Source organism: Taudactylus pleione, unplaced genomic scaffold (genome assembly GCF_031769625.1).
Source record: "Taudactylus pleione unplaced genomic scaffold, aTauple2 ptg000066l, whole genome shotgun sequence".
Classification (NCBI taxonomy): domain Eukaryota; kingdom Metazoa; phylum Chordata; class Amphibia; order Anura; family Myobatrachidae; genus Taudactylus; species Taudactylus pleione.
Window position 1 is genome coordinate 14,900,001 of NW_028284468.1, and position 19,355 is coordinate 14,919,355.

Genomic DNA, 19,355 nt, shown 5'->3' on the forward strand with positions numbered 1-19,355 from the left:
TGCATTACTAGAATATGAAGTCATGGATCCTGATGCAGACTGTGGACCTGCATTTTAAGGATATAATTAATAATTTACACTGAACATTCTACTGGAATATGTACATTAATGCAACCTAAATAAAAGTTAGCACATAATTGAACAGATCCCACAGGTGTAAAAAAAATAAAAAAAAATAAAAGCAAAAGCCTAAGGTTGTTTCAAATTTGGGTGCCACCAACTGGAATAGCTCTTAATTATTCCCAGGGAAAGTCCTCTAAGAGTATGTGGTAGGAGTACAGAATATGGTTGCTGGAAGCCATATTGTTGAGATTTTATTAATGTATAAGGCAATAGATATATGTGTAAGACATTAGAAGGAATAGTTAGGTTGAAATGTATATGAATATACATTGCACAAGGTGTTCGACAAACAGTGAACTTTTGTCCTGTCCTTGGGTTCTTTCTAAGTTAAGCAAATAGTGTCTTATTGTGTCCATACATATGTAAGCCTCCATCAACAGTGTATTACCTTCAGTTAAGCCAAGTACACGTCATAAACAGTCATGTCTTTGACATGTCCAACTTTAATTGCGGCAAGAGTGCCCCCTACTGTCTATTCTTTGCTCTTTTTTACTTCTATTTCCTAACATGACCTTTGTACTTTTTAAACTGCTTAAGCATTGGGTTTTCTTCCTATATAATAATTAACCTGTCAGTATACATTTAGCATTTTGCCTATGCTCGATGTACGAGATCCTAGCTCCAAGGTGTTGGAGAAGAGGCTTCTGGGAATGAAGCCATCTATGTTTTAAGTAGATCTGAAAAGCAAGTTAAATATTCTTCCTTTTACTTTGTAATAAATGTATTTTTAACATTACAAGTGTGGCTTGATTAACTTTGTATCAAAGAATCACTTGTTCCACCGAGAACAGTCGTGTCAGAAGTGGGATACAAAGGGTTAATAGCCATAAATCTGCTTAGAACGTGTAGCCGATGGTTTTAGCGTTGCTGTGAAAACCCATGTAAAGAATACTGTCTTATATGTCAAGGGAGGTGTTACCTGATCAGTGTATACTGTACACCACAGTATATCTACATGTTGTCCGTTTACTGTGTGTTTACCGAAACAAGAATGCATTAAGATTTAAGAAATATGCAAAGATAAATTGCAAGTTGAGCTGGCTGATTTCCAGAAAAAGCTGGATGTTGGTCTTTCACTGCCTGAGAGTAAACAGTGACATTTTTCATAGACCAATATATGTTGTGAAGAAAGTAGTGTAAAATCTATGCAGAACAATGCAGTAAAAAGCAAGCCTGTCTCACAGGTAGATAGAGTAAGCCTGAGTCCACATTGTTTCCTGTATTCCCAGGGTAGGGGCATTGAGGGAATGTATTACACAGAGGCTGTTAGTGAGTGAGACAGAACACTTTATAAGCACAGCTGCCTTTGAGAAAAAGTTTTCAGAAAGAAACTTTAAATGTATCTGTAGATTCTTGTGACATTGCAGAAGATCTTGATAGTCAGTGTTAGACCAATTGTATGGTTCTGAATTCAATGGAACTCAATGTGTGCACAAAGTAGTAGAAAATTAGGTTTGACAAAATGACATTGGTTTTTGGCACTCCTGAGGTAAAAAATAGTACACCTGAATTACCCCACATACTGCCCCCATGTGTGGTGAACTGAACAAGAACCAGGAAATGTTTGAGTGCCCATTAGAAAAGGTTGGGTTAAGTGATGATGGGGGAGTGGTTATGATGCCCAGTGATGAATGGGAATTACTCAGAGGCAGGGGGTGGAAGATGGGCAGGATTGCAGTCAAAGACCATACCCCTGAGACAGATAACTACCCCCATGATTATTATCAGAGTTACTGTGAAGTTTCGCAATAAGGAAAATGCATGCTTCGGAAATGACGATTATGGTGTATCAGATATTGACGAGACAGTAGTGGTGGGAAATACACCGATACTGATAACCAGTGAGCCATCACATATGGCTATGCACAACAGCTTTGCACCCACAACATACACGTGAAGTTTCGCAACATACAAGTGAAGTTTCATACAAACAGTGGGGAAATGGAAATATTTCATAACAGAAAAATTTGGGATGTAAAAACTGTTCTGTATTGCAGAAAGGCTAATTGTGAATGGTAAGAAAGATCAGACCCCAGTGTATTCCCTGAAAAGACCTGATCAGTCAATTGTTTTAAATCACCTTATAGACGCACAGTCACCAACAGGAATTACCAGAGCTGAGATGTCGATTGCTGAGGAGTTTAAAGCAGATAAATGGATTGTGCATTACAGAGGCATGCAAGATCAGACTTTAATACATGGACAATAGTACTTACAGGAAAGAAATGGCATGAAGCGACAAGGCCCTTACGTTGTACCAGTTATAACCACAGCCAACTGCTGGGCTTGTCGAGTTTAAGACATTGTTGCCAACGTTACCAGGACTGGATTATAGTGCTGCCTGCACTGATACATAACTTTTATGGACAGTTGCTATAGCAATGCAGCCATCTTTGCAGACTGTCAGGCAGACGTGAAGAAATGGAGCTACCCCAACTGCAAATAGGTGGGAGTGTAGCTCAGGTGGAGTCATGCCGAATTAAAAGAAAACCAGCTGCAACTTGTGTGGTTCATTGATGGATCAGCTACACTGAGATTGATGGGACATTTCTGCACAGACAGCTGGGCCATGTTGCAAGGCTTCACCACTTGGATACCGACATGGAAGCAGGACTGGCAAGTCCACAGCAAAGTTATCTGGGGTGGCACTGCCCTGTTCTTTCGAAGGCCTGTGTCTGTGGGCCATGTCAATGCCTACACTGGACTAGACGACAATACAGTTACAGATGTGCTGGTTCAAGGCAGAACAGTGGCGCTTACCCCTGGAGAGCGAAGAGAACTGTACACTGGGAGAAATGGCTCATGTGTAGTGTGGCCGCACAGAGGAGCAGGCCCCTATAGCTGGGCCCAGGGAAAATAAATTCCCATGAAACAGTTGATGGCAAGAACATTGTGGAGAAATGCAAAACAGATCAGCTGTGGAACTACAAGTAAAAGCAAACCGAAGACATGGGCTCTATATACAGAGGAGAACGAGCAGGACAGGTGTGGTAGGTAGCGGTTATTGGCCCTGTGCCCACTGGACATGGGGGAGTTAATTCTACCACACTGCGATGGACACCTACTGTACCCTTCGGTGATTGTCGCTCACCATCTGTACATGCCAATACACATGCCCATAGTCTGAATGGTGAAATTCATCGCAAATGCAACACTGATTGTGCAAAAACTTGGGAAGATAGGAAGGAGCTGATGATCATTACAGCATAGCTGTATTTCCAACCATGGACAAAGAATGCAGAAAACGTTCATGTTTGACAAACAATTGAGAAGCTTTAAAACCAACACAGCACGGAGTACACTGGACGGCCATTTGCATTTCTTACTATCCACAAAACAGCGAGTGAATGTTTTAAGGGAACTGCAAATTTCAATGTTACATATAGATTAGGTATTATAGTAGGAAGTGAATTTAAGTTGAAAAATTAGATATTGCGACTCACCCCGTTTTCAAGATGTATCAAGAAAGATGACGTACCTCATTTATTCCGGGATTGCGATACCAGAAGCTTTCGGATATGTACTAATGTATATCAGAGACTATATTGCAGTGACAGTGAAAGATTTAAATTGTATGGATTCACCCACAGTGCAAGGGTGGGGAGATACTAACTTAAAATCCATTGGAATGTGGTGCGATTCTCACACAGGACAATTACCATCGAGGACTCAATATGTTCAAGTGTAAACTGATTGTGCTTATACATGTTTGTTTACCTGATAAGGTGCATTACCTTAGTACATTATAAAATAAAGGGTGGAATGTGGTAGGAGTACAGAACATGGTTGCTGGAAGCCATATTGTTGTGTGATTTTATTAATGTATAAGGCAATAGATATGTGTAAGACATTAGAAGGGATAGTTAGGTTGAAATGTATACGTACAGTCAGGTGCATAAATATTGGGACATTGACAGAATTTTCATATTTTGGCCTCTATTCACCACCACAATGGCTTTGAAAAGAAACAAACAAGATGTGCTTTAACTGCAGACTTTCAGATTTAATTTGAGGGTAATTACATCCAAATCAGGTGAATGGTGTAGGAATTACAACGGTTTCTATATGTGCCTCACACTTTTTAAGGGGCCAAAAGTAATGGGACCATCAACTCAAAAGTTATTTCATGGACAGGTGTGGGCTACTCCCTCGTTATTTCATTATCAATTAAGCAGGTAAAAGGTCTGGAGTTGATTCTAGGTATGACATTCTAGGTGTCAGTTGTTGTCGACTCTCAATATGAGATCCAAAGAGCTGTCACCATCAGTGAAGCAAGCCATCATTAGGCTGAAAAATCAAAAAACTCAGATAGCAAAAACATTAGATGTGGCCAAATCAACTGTTTGGAACATTCTTAAAAAGAACGCACCGGAGAGTTCAGCAACACCAAAAGACCCGGAAGACCACGGAAAACAACTGTGGTGGATGACAGAAGAATTATTTCCCTGGTGAAGAAAAACCCCTTTACAACAGTTGGCCAAATCAAGAACACTCTCCAGGAGGTAGGTGTATATGTGTCAAAGTCAACAATCAAGAGAAGACTTCACAAGAGTGAATATAGAGGGTTCACCACAAGATGCAAACCATTGGTGAGCCTCAAAAACAGGAAGACCAGATTAGAGTTTGCCAAACATCTAAAAAAAGACATTACAGTTCTGGAACAACATCCTATGGACAGTATAGACAAAGATCAACTTGCACCAGAGTGATGGGAAAAGAAGAGTATGGAGAAGGAAAGGAACTGCTCATGATCCAAAACATACCACCTCATAGGTGAAGCATGGTGGTGGTAGTGTGTTGGCGTGGGCATGTATGGCTGCCAATGCAACTAGTTCCCTTGTATTTATTGATGTGACTGCTGACAAAAGCAGCAGAATGAATTCTGAAGTGTTTCGGGCAATATTATATGCTCATATTCAGTCAAATGCTTCAGAACTCATTAGACGGTGCTTCACAGTGCAGATGGACAATGACCCGAAGCATACTGCAAAAGCAACCAAAGAGTTTAAGGCTAAAAAGTGGAATGTTATGCAATGGCCAAGTCAATCCTCTGACCTGAATCCGATTGAGCATGCATTTCACTTAATGAAGATAAAACTGAAGGGAAAATGCCCCAAGAACAAGCAGAAATTGAAGACACTTGCAGTAGAGGCCTGGCAGAGCATCACCAGGGATGAAACCCAGCGTCTGGTGATGTCTATGCATTCCAGACTTCAGGCTGTAATTGCCTGCAAAGGATTTGCAACAAAGTAGAAAGTTAGATTTAGGATTGTTTAGTTTGTCCCATTACTTTTGGCCCCTTAAAAAGTGGGAGGCACATATAGAAACCGGTGTAATTCCTACCGTTCACCTGATTTGGATGTAATTACCCTCAAATTAAATCTGAAAGTCTGCAGTTAAAGCACATCTTGTTTGTTTCATTTCAAAGCCATTGTGGTGGTGAATAGAGGCCAAAATATGAAACTTCTGTCAATGTCCCAATATTTATGTACCTGACTGTATATACATTGCAAACAGGGAAGATTCCGCACAGAACCATAACTAGAATTATTTTAACCAACCATCCATATCCATGAATAATTTATACATCATAAGTTTATGTTGGTGGTGCTCCCACAGCCTAAATATAACAGATTTATTAGAAAAAGAAAAAGTAAGGCTATTCTTGGGGCACACATATATGAATTCTTAAGATTGAAATAAAATATAACTTTTAATATTAATAGTAAAATATATACCAGGTACACAAGGTCATAGGCGAACATATTAAAAGATAATTTCTGCAAAGTACCCCACATATACAATTTAGGATAACAATAATTGTGTTAGAGTGCAGATATTGCAATAAATACCATAGGTATTGGTATATAGGCTACACAGTGCGCAGTCCTATGATCCCCATTAAGCAGTACAATATCTATCTACAGAACCTGGTATTCCTGAGTGGTCCCCCACATCAGTACTAACCAGGCCTACCTCTGGATCGCTTCCAAGATCAAACGAGTTTGGGCATAGTCAGTGAAGTATGACTGTAGATTATCGCTACTGAAAATATATGGGGATTCACTTATGCACACGGTCTGAGCCTACTTAAAAAATGTAGGACTACTCTCAAAAGAGAGGTCCAGTTAATAATCAGTTGCTATCAAGACAGGTGGTGCATAAGCATACCTTCCTTGTGATGCAATCAATTGACACATATAGCATAACCATGTATAGATTGTAACTTTAAGAGAGCATCACATAGGTAACTTATCACAAATCATACTTAGTTCCAAGTATACAGAATAGGAACTCTACACAATAACAAAGCCTGACAGAACACATAATATACAATCACCCCATAAACATAGAATATCAATTTTTTATATAAATTATGGTGGCTGCATAAATATGCTAATCCAAATGGTTCTCCTATTATCAGATATTCTCTATCAATGAATATATTCCACCAGGAAATGCTCAGGACTTCCAAATTGGGCTGCAATTGAGTATAGTAGCAGGCACTCATTAATCTTTTGAGAGTAGTCCTACATTTTTTAAATAGGCTCAGACCGTGTGCATAAGTGAATCCCCATATATTTTCAGTAGCGATAATCTACAGTCATACTTCACTGACTATGCCCAAACTCGTTTGATCTTGGAAGCGATCCAGTGGTAGGCCTGGTTAGTACTGATGTGGGGGACCACTCAGGAATACCAGGTTCTGTAGATAGATATTGTACTGCTTAATGGGGATCATAGGACTGCGCACTGTGTAGCCTATATACCAATACCTATGGTATTTATTGCAATATCTGCACTCTAACACAATTATTGTTATCCTAAATTGTATATGTGGGGTACTTTGCAGAAATTATCTTTTAATATGTTCGCCTATGACCTTATGTGTACCTGGTATATATTTTACTATTAATATTAAAAGTTATATTTTATTTCAATCTTAAGAATTCATATATAAGTGTGCCCCAAGAATAGCCTTACTTTTTCTTTTTCTAATAAATCTGTATATACATTGCACAAGATGTTTGACAGAAAGGATCCAAGGACAGAAAGAACCCAAAGACAGGACAAAGTTCACTGTTTAAGTAGAGCAAATGGTGTCTTATTGTGTCCATACATATGAAAGCCTCCATCAACAGTATTTACCTTCAGTTAAGCCAAGTACACGTCACAGTCATGTCTTTGACATGTCCATCTTTCTTAATTGCGGCAACAGTGCCCCCTACTGTCTATTCTTTCCTCTTTTACTTATATTTCCTAACATGACCTTTGTACTTGTTAAACTACTTAAGCATTGGGTATTTTTCCTATATAAAATGTAACCTGTCAGTATACAGTTAGCCTTTTGTCTATGCTCGATGTACAAGATCCCAGCTCCAAGGTGTTGGAGGAGAGGCTCCTGGGAATTAAGCCATCTATATTTTAAGTAGATCTGAAAAGCAAGTTAAGTATTCTTCCGTTTACTTTGTAATAAATGTGTTTAACATATATTACTTGTGTGGCTTGATTAACTCTTTGTATCAAAGAATCGTATTCGCTTTCCCCTGAGAACAGCGTATTTACCTGTGTTTGGAGGAGAGTTATTGCCTGGATCCCCAAGTACCTGGGAGAAGAAAAATAAAAAGATTTTGCATAAATTACTATATACAAAAAAAAAAAAAAAAAAAACAAACAACAAGTGGAAACCAAGTGCTCTACAGAAACATGTACAGCCATGCAATTTTTGGCCATGGCTGTAGACTACTGAAAGAAAATCATAATGCTGGCTAAAATCTATTTTGATAATAAAGGTTATTTTTTTTTTTAATTGTATGTATGAGTCAGTAGAATGCTTAAGTTTTTTACTGCATTGAATACAATTACAATTACATTTCATCAGTCCATCAGTGCCCCTTGTAGGAATACTTTTTATTGCATGTCTGTACAGACATTCTTTGGCCTTAAATTCTATTTGGAGTCAGAAAACAGGCAATGATAAAATTCACTAGGGAAAAAAAAAAAATAAATAAATAAAAACAATTCAGTCAAATGTGAGGACACTGTTTAGACCAGTGATTTTCAACCAGTGTGCCGCGGCACAGGTTCCTAAGTGTGCCGCGAGAGAGTCACTGCCCAGAGATGCCCCCCCGCAGCTTAACTTTTAAGTTTATGCAGAGGCAGCGCTGAGCTCTTCCGGGTGGCTCAGCTGCTACCCGGGTCATACCAATGGAGACGCGGTGGCGTGACATCATAGGTCACGTACGCCGCATCGCTGTCCCGCCTGCACAGTACTGCTCACTGCTGATGAGCAGTAAATGTGACAGGCTGTTGCAAGTCTGCACCAACCGCTGCTGAAGGACTGAAGGTGTCAGGATCTGCCCAGTAAAAGGGCATCGAGGGACGGGGAGTTCCAGGTAGGGGGGCAATGTATATTATTTTGCTGTCTGTGGGGGACAATGTAATTGTGTTTATGTGGGGGATAGTGTGATTTTTTATTTTTTTTTTATCATTTGTGGGCCAGTGTGTTTTATTTTGCCGTCTGGGGACCAGTGTATTATTTTGCCTTCTTTTGGGGCCAGTGTGATAACAAAGGTAAGTTCTTACCATATCTCTATCTGTTTCTACGAAGTCCATAGGGTCCACAGGGTGACCTTGGGGTATAGCTGGATCCTGGATCCTCGGGCACCACGGAGTTAAAGCTTTCAGCTGCTCCCAGGATGCACTTGGGTCCAACCTCCCCTATACCCCGCCCCCGAGCCACAGGCACCTCATTTGTTAAGCAGCCCAGGCCGGAGGAGGAGACGAAACAGAGAGAAGGAAGACTGGAACACACAAGAACCATACTCACAGAAATGGGAGACGGAAAACCGGTGACCAGTCACAGAGCCCATATGAAGCCAGGTGCGTCAGGGCGGGTGCCCTGTGGACCCTATGGACTTCATAGAAACAGAGATAACAAAGGTAAGTTCTTACCATATCTCTTGTTTTCTACTTCAGGGTCCATAGGGGTCCACAGGGTAACCTTGGGGATGTCCCAAAGCAGTCCAACTAAGGGCAGGGACGCTCCTGTGCTGATAGGAGAACCCGGCGCCCAAAGGATGCATCCTGAGAGGCAAAGGTGTCAAACGCATAGAACCTCAAAAAGGTCTGAATGGAAGACCAGGTGGCCACCTTACAGAGTTGAACAGCAGAGGCGCCACGGCTAGCAGCCCAAGAAGGGCCCACAGAGTGGAATGAGCCTTAACAGAGGCTGGAACAGGTAAACCCTCCTGCATATAAGCCTCAATAATAACAGAACGAAGCCAACGGGCTAGAGTCTGTTTGTTGGCAGGCCAACCCCTCTTGTGAAAACCAAAGAGGATAAACAAAGAATCCGACTTCCTCACAGAACTAGTCCGTTCCACATAAACCTGGAGTGCACGGACAACGTCTAAGAAAGCCTCCCCAGCCGAAAGATCAGGCGACTGAAAGGCTGGTACAACAATTTCCTGATTAATGTGGAACCTGGAAACCACCTTAGGCAGGAACTCAGGACGAGTGCGTAGCACCGCTCTGTCCTGATGAAAAATCAGAAAAGGGGGACGACAAGAAAGCGCCCCCAAATCTGAAACCCTCCTGGCAGAAGCAATTGCCAAGAGGAAAACAGTTTTAAAAAAGTTAGCCACTTGAGCTCCACTGATTCCAAGGGCTCAAAAGGCGGACCCTGTAAGGCCCGAAGAACCACTGCCAAATCCCACGGGGCCACAGGTGGCACAAAGGGAGGCTGGATTCTCAAAACTCCCTGGAAAAAGGTGTACGTCCGGCATAGCAGCGATCCTGCGCTGGAACCACACCGACAGAGCAGACACGTGCACCTTCAGCGAGGAAAGACGTAATCCTAAATCCAAACCCGACTGAAGGAAAGCCAGAATACGCGAAACCCGGAACACCTGGGGATCATAGTTTCTGGCCTCGCACCACTGAAAGAAAGTGTGCCACACTCTGTGATAGATCCTCGCGGAAGCAGGCTTGCGCGCCCTCAGCATGGTGGTAATAACGGAGCTAGAAAAGCCCAGAGACCTCAGGACGGCTGTCTCAAGAGCCACGCCGTCAAAGATAGTCGACCCAGGTCTGGGTGAAGACAGGGCCCCTGAGACAACAGGTCCCGCCGTTGAGGTAGGAGGTACGGAGCGTCGATGGACAGGCTCCGCAGATCGGAGTACCACGGCCTTCTGGGCCACGCTGGGGCAACCAGGATCAGTGTGCCTCCGTCCTGTTTGAACTTGCGCTGGACCCGAGGCAGCAGAGATATCGGAGGGAACAAGTAAGCCAGTTGAAACAGCCATTTCACCGACAGCGCGTCTATCAGACTTGCGCCTGCGTCCCTTGTCCTTGACCCGTACACAGGCAGCTTGTGACGGGACGCCATCAGGTCCAGCTCTGGCAGCCCCCACTTGTCCACGAGTAGTTGGAATACCTCTGGATGAAGCGACCATTCCCAGGGATGCACGTCGTAACGGCTGAGGAAGTCTGCCTCCCAATTGAGGACTCCTGGGATGAAAACTGCCGAGAGAGCTGGAAGATAGCGCTCCGCCCAAGCCAGGACGTGGGACACCTCCGACATCGCAGCTCGAATGCGAGTCCCTCCCTGGTGATTGATGTACGCCACCGTGGTGGCGTTGTCTGACTGCACCTGAACGGCCCTTCCGTGAAGAGCGGTGCCGGACAACTGCAGGGCTCTGTATACTGCCCGCAGTTCCAGGATGTTGATGGGAAGAAGCGCTTCCTCTGCCGACCAACGACCCTGAAGTGACAAGAAGCCTGTCACCGCCCCCCAACCCCGGAGACTGGCATCTGTCGTGAGCAGAACCCATTCCGGGATCCAAAAGGGGCGCCCCTCTAGGAGATGAGCAGTCTGCAGCCACCAGGCTAGGGACAGACACACCTCCGAGGACAACACCAGCATCTGAGAGCGGATCCTGTGTGGCAATCCGTTCCATTCCGAAAGAATCAGCCCCTGCAGGGGCCTGGAATGGAACTGGGCAAACTCCACCATGTCGAATGCCGACACCACGGACCCCAAAACTCTCATCGCTGAGTGCACCGACACTCTGCCACTGCTCAGACAACTGTGAATCCACAGCTGTAAGGAGGAGACCTTCTCTGGAGTCAGAAAAATCCGTTGCTGACGAGAGTCCAGCAGGGCCCCCAAATGAACCATCCGCTGTGATGGGATGAGGGAGGACTTCTTCCAGTTGATCAACCAGCCGTGCGCCTGTAGATAAGCGACCGTCAGGTGGAGATGCTGGATCAGTACCTCCGGGGAGCTTGCCAGCAAGAGGAGGTCATCTAGATACGGTAGCAACCGTATTCCCTGGCTCCGAAGATGAGCCGCCATGACCGCCATCACCTTGGTAAATACCCTTGGTGCCGTAAGGAGAGACCAAAGGGTAGAGCCCTGAATTGGTAGTGGTTGTGGAGAATAGCAAACCGCAGAAACCGTTGGTGCGATGTTGCTATAGGCACATGGAGGTAGGCGTCCTGGATATCCAGGGAGACCATATAGTACCTGGTTCCATCGCCAGAATGATGGAACGCAAAGTTTCCATCCTGAATTTGGGAACCCTGAGAAATCTGTTCAGGGACTTCAAATTGAGGATGGGGCGATGAGAGCCATTGGGTTTCAGCACCAGAAACAGCGTAGAGTAATACCCCATCCCACGTTGAGACTGTGGCACGGGTATAATGACCCCCGCCATCAGAAAGGCCTCTATGGCTTCCTGAACCTGCAAGGCCTTGGTTTCGTCCTGAGAAGGACTTGTGCAAAAAAACTGGCAAGGCGGCCTGTGCCGAAAAGACAGGGCGTACCCCTGGGAGACCACTTCTCGCACCCAGGCATCCGTGGTGGTATTGTGCCAGCACTGGACAAATTGAAGAAGTCGGCCTCCCACTCTGAGGTCCCCCAGAGGGAGGCCCGTCCCATCACGCAGAAGGCTTATCTTCTTGCTTGGAAGAAGGGCGCCTAGCACTCCAGGCTTGCTTCTTTGGCTTTGAGGCGGTCTTGGGTGCGGACTGCCTCGGGAAGGACTGACCCTTTGCCTTGCCCTGAACCCGAAAGGAACGAAAGGCCGAGCTCCGGACCTTAGCAGGTGTAGTAGCTGAAGGGAGGAAGGCTGACTTGGATTTTGCCAGGGTATCTACTATTTTGTCCAGGTCCGGACCAAATAGTAATTCTCCATTAAAAGGTAAGGCCTCCAAGCCTTTCTTTGAATCCGCGTCTGCTCTCCAAGACCGCAACCACAAGGATCTACGAGCAGACACTGCTGCCGCCGAAACCCTAGAGGTCAACAGGCTAGCATCCAACGATGCTTCTCCAATGTAGGAGGCGGCATCTCTCATCTGTCCTAACAACGCCCTCTGGACGTCCGGAGCTTCATCCGTAAATGTGTCCTCCAAGGCGTTGGCCCACCCCTCAATGGCCTTGGCCACCCAGGAGATGGCCATGGACGGCCGGGCTACAGCCCCTGAGAGAGAATAAATAGACTTTAGACAAGTCTCCACCTTCCTGTCCGTAGGATCCTTCAGCGAGGATATAGACGGCAATGGCAAAGTAGCACTCCTGATGAGGCGTGTTACATGGGAATCGACTGCAGGCGGAGTTTCCCATTTCTTACAATGCGCTTCCGGGAATGGATAATTGGACGCAAAGCGTTTCTGTGGCAGGAAACGCTTACTGGGTGTCTACCAGGCCACCGCCATGTGATCAGTCAACTGATCAGACAAGGGGAACGCTGCAAAAGTAACCTTCGCTTTTTTAAAACTAGGATACCTCGACTTGGGAGCGGGTGCCTCATCCTCAATCAGAAGAATGGCCCGCACCGCCTTAACCAGAGCCCGCACATTGATGGAAGACTTAGTGTCTACCTCCTGGACTGAGGCTGAGTCATCCTGCACCTCACCATCATCCGAGGACCCCTCAGAATCCGAAAGATGCGCAGCCTGCGCCATGACTGAGCGTTTAGACGCCCTGGAGGGCACGTCACTGCGCAACATCGACTGAAAAGCCGAAGTTGCTGCCGCCAAATCTTGGACAGTGTGGGAAAGCGCATCCACCCAGGGTGGAGGAGCTGCCACAGGAGCCTGAAACGGCACCACAGCCTGCTGTGCCACAGGGGTGGACTGAATATACATTGGCAACCCCGCATAGGGACCAACAGGCTGAGACCCCGGGGGAGTCTGCAATAATTGTGGGACACCCGGGGAATGGGGGATGGCAGGCAGAGGCAACGCCCTAGTAGGGGCGGCAGTCGGGACCGACAGACGGTCCGCGATGGACACCAGCACCTGGGAAAACATCGCCCATGGTGGCTCCTGCGACATGGGAGGTTTAGACATACCAGGGAGCGCCTGACACCGTCCGCACAGGCCGTCCTGTGACAAATCCTCCCTATCCACTCCTGCAGAACAGCGCCTGCAGGAGAACAATACCGGAGCCCTGGAGTGCTCAATCTCCTCCTCAGACATGACTTAGGAAGAAAACGTGCGCACTCACCAGTGTGCTGAACAACAGCCCACAATATGGTACTGTGTAGCACACAACTGTATGTGACGGACCTCACAAATACGTGATTTATATAGGCGAGGTCTGTAGAAACACCCTTCCCCCGCACACCTGTAGGGCTTGTAGGAGAAGGAAAGGGATAGGTATAGGCTGACAGTAAGTAGAAAAAAGACACAGACAGGCAGCACTAGCAAAAGTCACATACCATGCAGGAAGATATACTCACTGCACCTTTCCACTACAATCAACTTCCCAGATTCAGTGTCTGGGAGGGCTATAGTGCTGTGTACACTGTCCTTGTCGGGGGAGAGGTACACAGGGGGGTCGGTCCGCGTTCTCCCTGAAGATCTGCGCTGCCACTTGAAGAAAATGGCCGCTGGAGACCTCAGAGGAGGAGTGGCCCGAGTAGCTGCAGCTCAGCGACGCCAGACTACGAGCTGAAAGGCACGCTGAGCTGAGGGGAGGAGCCGCTAGACAGGGAAGGCTTCCTCCCCTGGCTAGCATATTTAACCCCTGGGTTGCCGGCATCCCGCTTGCCGCATAATTTACCCTGGTGGTCTAGTGGTCTGGCGGGGTATGCCTCCGCTGGAGGGGGGGCCCGCCGCCACCGCTAGCGCCCCCGGTCTGTCCCCTAGACCGGGGGCATGGGACTGCATTTACAAGGAACCCGCGCACCAACGCTAATCAGCGGTGCGCGGCTTACCTTAACCTCCCCGGCGTCTTCCGGCAGCAGTCCCGGGGGAAGCCAGAGTCCGGCTAGTACAGACGCTGGCTTCCCCCGCCGCGATCCCCAGTTCAGTGCTGGCGTCGCGGCGCCAGCAGGGAGAAGGAGCGGCAGCGTGGGCGTCTGTACAGACAGCCCATTGCTGCCGCTCTGGAGAAAAAAACTATAGTAAAATTAAACTAAGTTAAAATAAAAAGCTTTAGGGGGCTGTGGCTCGGGGGCGGGGTACAGGGGAGGTTGGACCCAAGTGCATCCTGGGAGCAGCTGAAAGCTTTAATGAGTTAACCAGGGGCCTATCAAAATTTTTACTAAAAAAAATAAATATATAAACCTTTTCACATTTTAGTATCACAAATTTAATAAAGGGCAATTTTGGGAAAAACTACTCCAAGCCCATCAATTCACTTATTTTTAGTAAGCAGATCACATTTCCCATACTTGTAATTGGAAATGTGATCTGCTCAGATTTACTAAAAATAAATTGTGAAAATTACCAGGGGAAGCCCTGTGATACCACCACCTGGAGATAGCGTTATGCAGGCTTTACCCCGGTTACCCAACTCCTGCTCGGACAGGCAGAGCAGAGACTGCCTGTGATCAGCTGTGTGGTCTAAATAGACCACAAGCTGATCACAAAAAAACACCCTTGCCTGCAAATAGGGACAAGAGATAGCTGCTCCAGTCAGCTGGTCTCCGGGCTCCTGCTGCATAGAGCATCTAGCAGATGACCAGGGTCACAGTGCAGGAGCCCAGAGACCAGTTGACTGGAGTCCCAGAGAGGACCTCACCGTAGCAGTGATCACCAGGCTGGCAAGTGTAAGCCAGGAAGTAGGTGTTCACGGGGTGGGTTGGGGTAGTGGCAGCCAGCGCATATACAATCACATTCAGTGAAAACTGAAGTGGGACAGTGCTTTATTGCAAGCTGTCCGTGCATGCGATTTTTGATGCATCCCTGTGACGTATTCAAATATCACATTGCGATATTGAACAAATTTATCACAGCCAATCCACATCTGAGATGCAGATTATGATAAATATGCCCCTAAATCACAGAACAATACAACTTACAACTTTGTTTTGATTTGGCTTTGGTGGCTGGCCAGCGATGTCTGTATTAGGGTCACTGAAGTTAGGCACTTCTGAATACACCATACAAAACCTAAATAGAAAGAAAAAAAAAAAAAAAAAAAAGGCATAGTTCAACAAGGCAGCCACTTTCTTGGATTTAATCTAGACTGTAAAGTCTCATACAAATGCAGTGCACATCCCAGGGCCCTGGATAATCAACATCACAAAAAAACAAAAACATTTTAAAGCTAAATATGGGGGGGTTTCTCTTCAAAGTGGAAATTCTAGGCAACCAATAACATCATTAAGTATTAATGCTGGGCATACACTCTACAATTATCTTTCAGATATCAAATCCGTCTGGTGGGAAGGAAAATCTGGTCCGTTTTCTAGTGTTTGGGAGCAAATTTCTATTGTTATTTGCTCCCATACATTACCAGGTTCATTCCAACCAGCCAGATTGGACAGATAATTGTATAGGGTATGCCCAGCATAAGGGTGTGGTATTCAATTAACCCAGATAATTTCAGTAAATTTTTCAGGGGCAAAAAACTGGACTTTGTTTTTAGCTTTGTGCAATTCAATTCGAGCTCTTTCCCTCTCTCTATGCTACTGTGCATGCATCGGTTGAGACATTGGGGAAGATGTATTAAGCTCTGGAAAGTGATAAAAGGAGATTGACAAACGGCCAACCAATCAGCTCTTAACGGTCATGTTACAGGTTAGAAAAAGGACAGTTAGGAGCCGATTGGTTGGTTGTTGATCACTGTCCACTTTATCCCATCTGGCTTATTTAGCGATGTGACATCAGATGACGACTAGAGCACTTTATTATTGGAGAAAGCACATGCGCTCCTCTCCTTTTATCCACTTCTGCAGACAAAGCCTTCAGAAGGAGTTGTCAAATACAATCTATATCTATCTATAAATACACACACACACACATACAGTTACCACTGCACCCCCATTAAAACCAATGAGGGTCTGCAGGATCAGAGAAAACAAAGTACATGTTTCTTCAGCTAGAATAAACCAGAATTTTAGTTCATTATATAGACCTTAACAGTCATACACTTGAAAGAGTACACCTATAGGAAATATGGGGTTCTATACAATTACTTATTACTTTCCATAATAGAAAGATTTGTAATAAAGACTTCTAAAGAATTTGGGACAGTTGGTAACACATTGGTACCCAGCTAGGTGCTTTGGAAAATGTAAACAAACAGTTTTGTGTTTCTCAACCCTAATCCTCAGGACTCCTGACTAGTTACAGTATGTACAGTAGCTGGGCACAGACTTATAACAGTCACAATTTGTGACCTGGTAAACATGAACTAATTGGGAACCCGAGGACCAAGTTTGAGAACCCCTTAACTAGCCCGTCAAGCCATGGGTTACATCTTGGCTGTGCCAAGTTAAAGTAAATGTGGGCAGAGACCTGAAAAGCCTGTTAGAAATAGTCACCTAAAAATTTCCATTTCAAAAGTTTTCAAACTAATTTTCACTTTGAGTCTTAAACCTTTCAACCTTTCAAGTATACTGTGATTACATTTTAAAATGTCCATTCCCCTTATACTTTTCTTTATTCATTTCTATTAAATACCATTTTGACATTAGTACCAGTGTGCTACAAAGAATTTGCAGATGCAATTATAGATGGACACCACACAAGTATAATAAAATACGAGGGCATCAAGCACATTAGCCAGCTAAACCATCCAGATTATTTCAACGTTACTGAAACAGGACAGAGCTAGCATGGTAGTTGCGTTACCTTTTCACAACCCTAGAGGGTGGTCCCTCCGGTCAGGGTAGTGTGTGGAAGCTCGCATTGCGGCTGCCTGCACCGTACCTGGCCTGTGAATAAATAGACACTTCAGTTTTCCATGCTGTCAGTCCTTTCACATTAAAGGAGCTTACACAGTAAAGAATACAAAAGTTAATTCTAAAAAATGCAAACAAGTGTTCATGTGAAAGAAGGTCTTGCTTCTATATGACAATTAAAATCTATTGGTTATCAGTGGTCCGATTCTAATCCGGTTTTGAAGGTCAATCACACCCGTTGAAATAGAGCTTTGTAATTAAACTGAGCCCTGAGCACAATCATATAAAAGGCAGTATATTAGTCCAAAATTTCCATCTCTGCAGTATAATAGTCCCTGTATTAGGCAGACTATCAGCTAGGCAGAATTATGTGTAAACACCTGGCTAACCAGGGCTAAATGTCCTTGTGCAAACTGATGAAAAGCCATATAGGCTAAATGGTGCAATAGTGTTAAAGTGTGTACACACTGGGCAATATTACTGAGTGATTGCACAATTAAGACATCGTAATCGTGCACCTCTGTCAGAAATGACCAGCTGCCGCTGGTAGTTTCCGACATTGTCCATCGCCTGAACATGCAGGCCAATCTGCCGATAACGACAGATTGGCATGTTCAGGAATGATGGACTGCCTGCACTGAACGACTGATTGTTCAGTGCAGACACTACAGGTGATCAGGAACAACGGTACGATTATGATGTCTAATCATACTGTCTTTCCTGATCACCCAGTTTGTACGCACCTTTAGCCATGAGCAGCTTGTCCACTAAGCCCGGGAGATCTTGGAAATAAGATTTTGCTTCTGTCATATGCAGTATTTTACTTCCAAAGGAAACACTGCCTATTTTGGAAATGTTTTGCAGTGACACGGTTAAGGCCTCTACACACTAGACAATATTCGGAACGATTTGGCAGATTCCGACACATCGGAACGACAAGTCATCAAGTGTGTACACACTATGCGCACTCCCGCGGCATCGCATCTACAGATCTTTTGTAAATGCAGAAAGATCTGTCAATCTCGTTAACAATTCCCTGCAGATCGTGCAGTGTGTACACTACCAAATGACCAGGCAATATGGGTATATTATATAGTTCACGGTCTAACCAAACAATACACAATATATTGTTTGGTCATTTGTTACATTGCACAGTGTGTATGCACTAGATCATTTGCCCGGGAGTTCAAGGGAAATAATTGATGACATTGTATAGTTTGCAAGTCGTCTGTGTACCTAGCTTTAGACATGGGTGAGCTGCATTCCATTCAGGTTTCTCAAGTACTCAATTTTGGAAGCTGCCAATTGCCTAAACATGTAATTTCTTGCTTATACCCCAATCTAATTTTATGCAGGGCGAACGTCAACCTACTCACTTTTCCTGCTGTGCAGGTAAGCTACTAAACAAAATTGGAAGGCTCCTGGGAAGTCTGATCTGTCAGTCACAAGTTTAACAATTCCATATTTAGAACTCTGTATTTTATACTTTAGAAGTGAGCTCTAGCCTGAAGACAAAAATCCCAGACCTAGGTCAATATCACAGCCATTTGCAGATAAACATGGGGTCGATTTACTATGCCACAGCTTTGACCAATGGACTTCAAAGGGCAATTGTAATGAACAGTAACCTAGTAACTTCTTTCTAAATCGCAACATTGTATGTTTCAATTACATCTTTTAAGTTATTTTTTGTAAGGTAATTTCCTTTGCTAAATTCTCATGCGCACACTTTATATTTGTGTCTCATCTGCAAAAGTAAAAGTAATTTTTGCATATTGTTTATCTGTGTAGCATATATTACATGTACATAGATACATTTCTAAGCTGTGACCAAGTGCTACTCAGATCCAGTTCTCGTGAAACACCAACAGTGCATGTTTTCCTTATCTCCTTGCTGGAGCACAGGTGTATTGACTTAGTGGCTGACATTTTAAAAGATCCACAAGTTGTAATTTCACTTGTTTTCCAGGTCTCCTCACAGAGTCACATGCACTTTGTGTCCCGAGGGCTAGGGGGGGAGATTTATGGAGGGGCAACACTAACTGCATGTTAGGTGCTGCAGTTACCACTTCCCTGCCCATCACATGGGCA

The 19,355-nt window shown here is 44.7% G+C and overlaps 1 protein-coding gene and 1 pseudogene across 1 annotated transcript in view; one reads left to right on the forward strand and one right to left on the reverse strand.

Moving 5' to 3' along the window:
• Positions 1-19,355, reverse strand: part of LOC148534460 (SOSS complex subunit B2-like) — a 30,422-nt gene that overhangs the window by 1,373 nt on the left and 9,694 nt on the right. Inside the window, exons 4-6 of the mRNA XM_088466875.1 lie at positions 15,438-15,528; positions 7,690-7,729; positions 1-47 (exon numbers count right to left, since the gene is read on the reverse strand). The exon at positions 1-47 is cut by the window's left edge and continues 1,373 nt beyond it. Coding sequence (XP_088323001.1) covers positions 1-47; positions 7,690-7,729; positions 15,438-15,528 — 178 coding nt within the window. The remainder of the gene's footprint in view (positions 48-7,689; positions 7,730-15,437; positions 15,529-19,355) is intronic.
• On the forward strand, positions 6,720-6,838 carry LOC148534461 (5S ribosomal RNA; annotated as a pseudogene).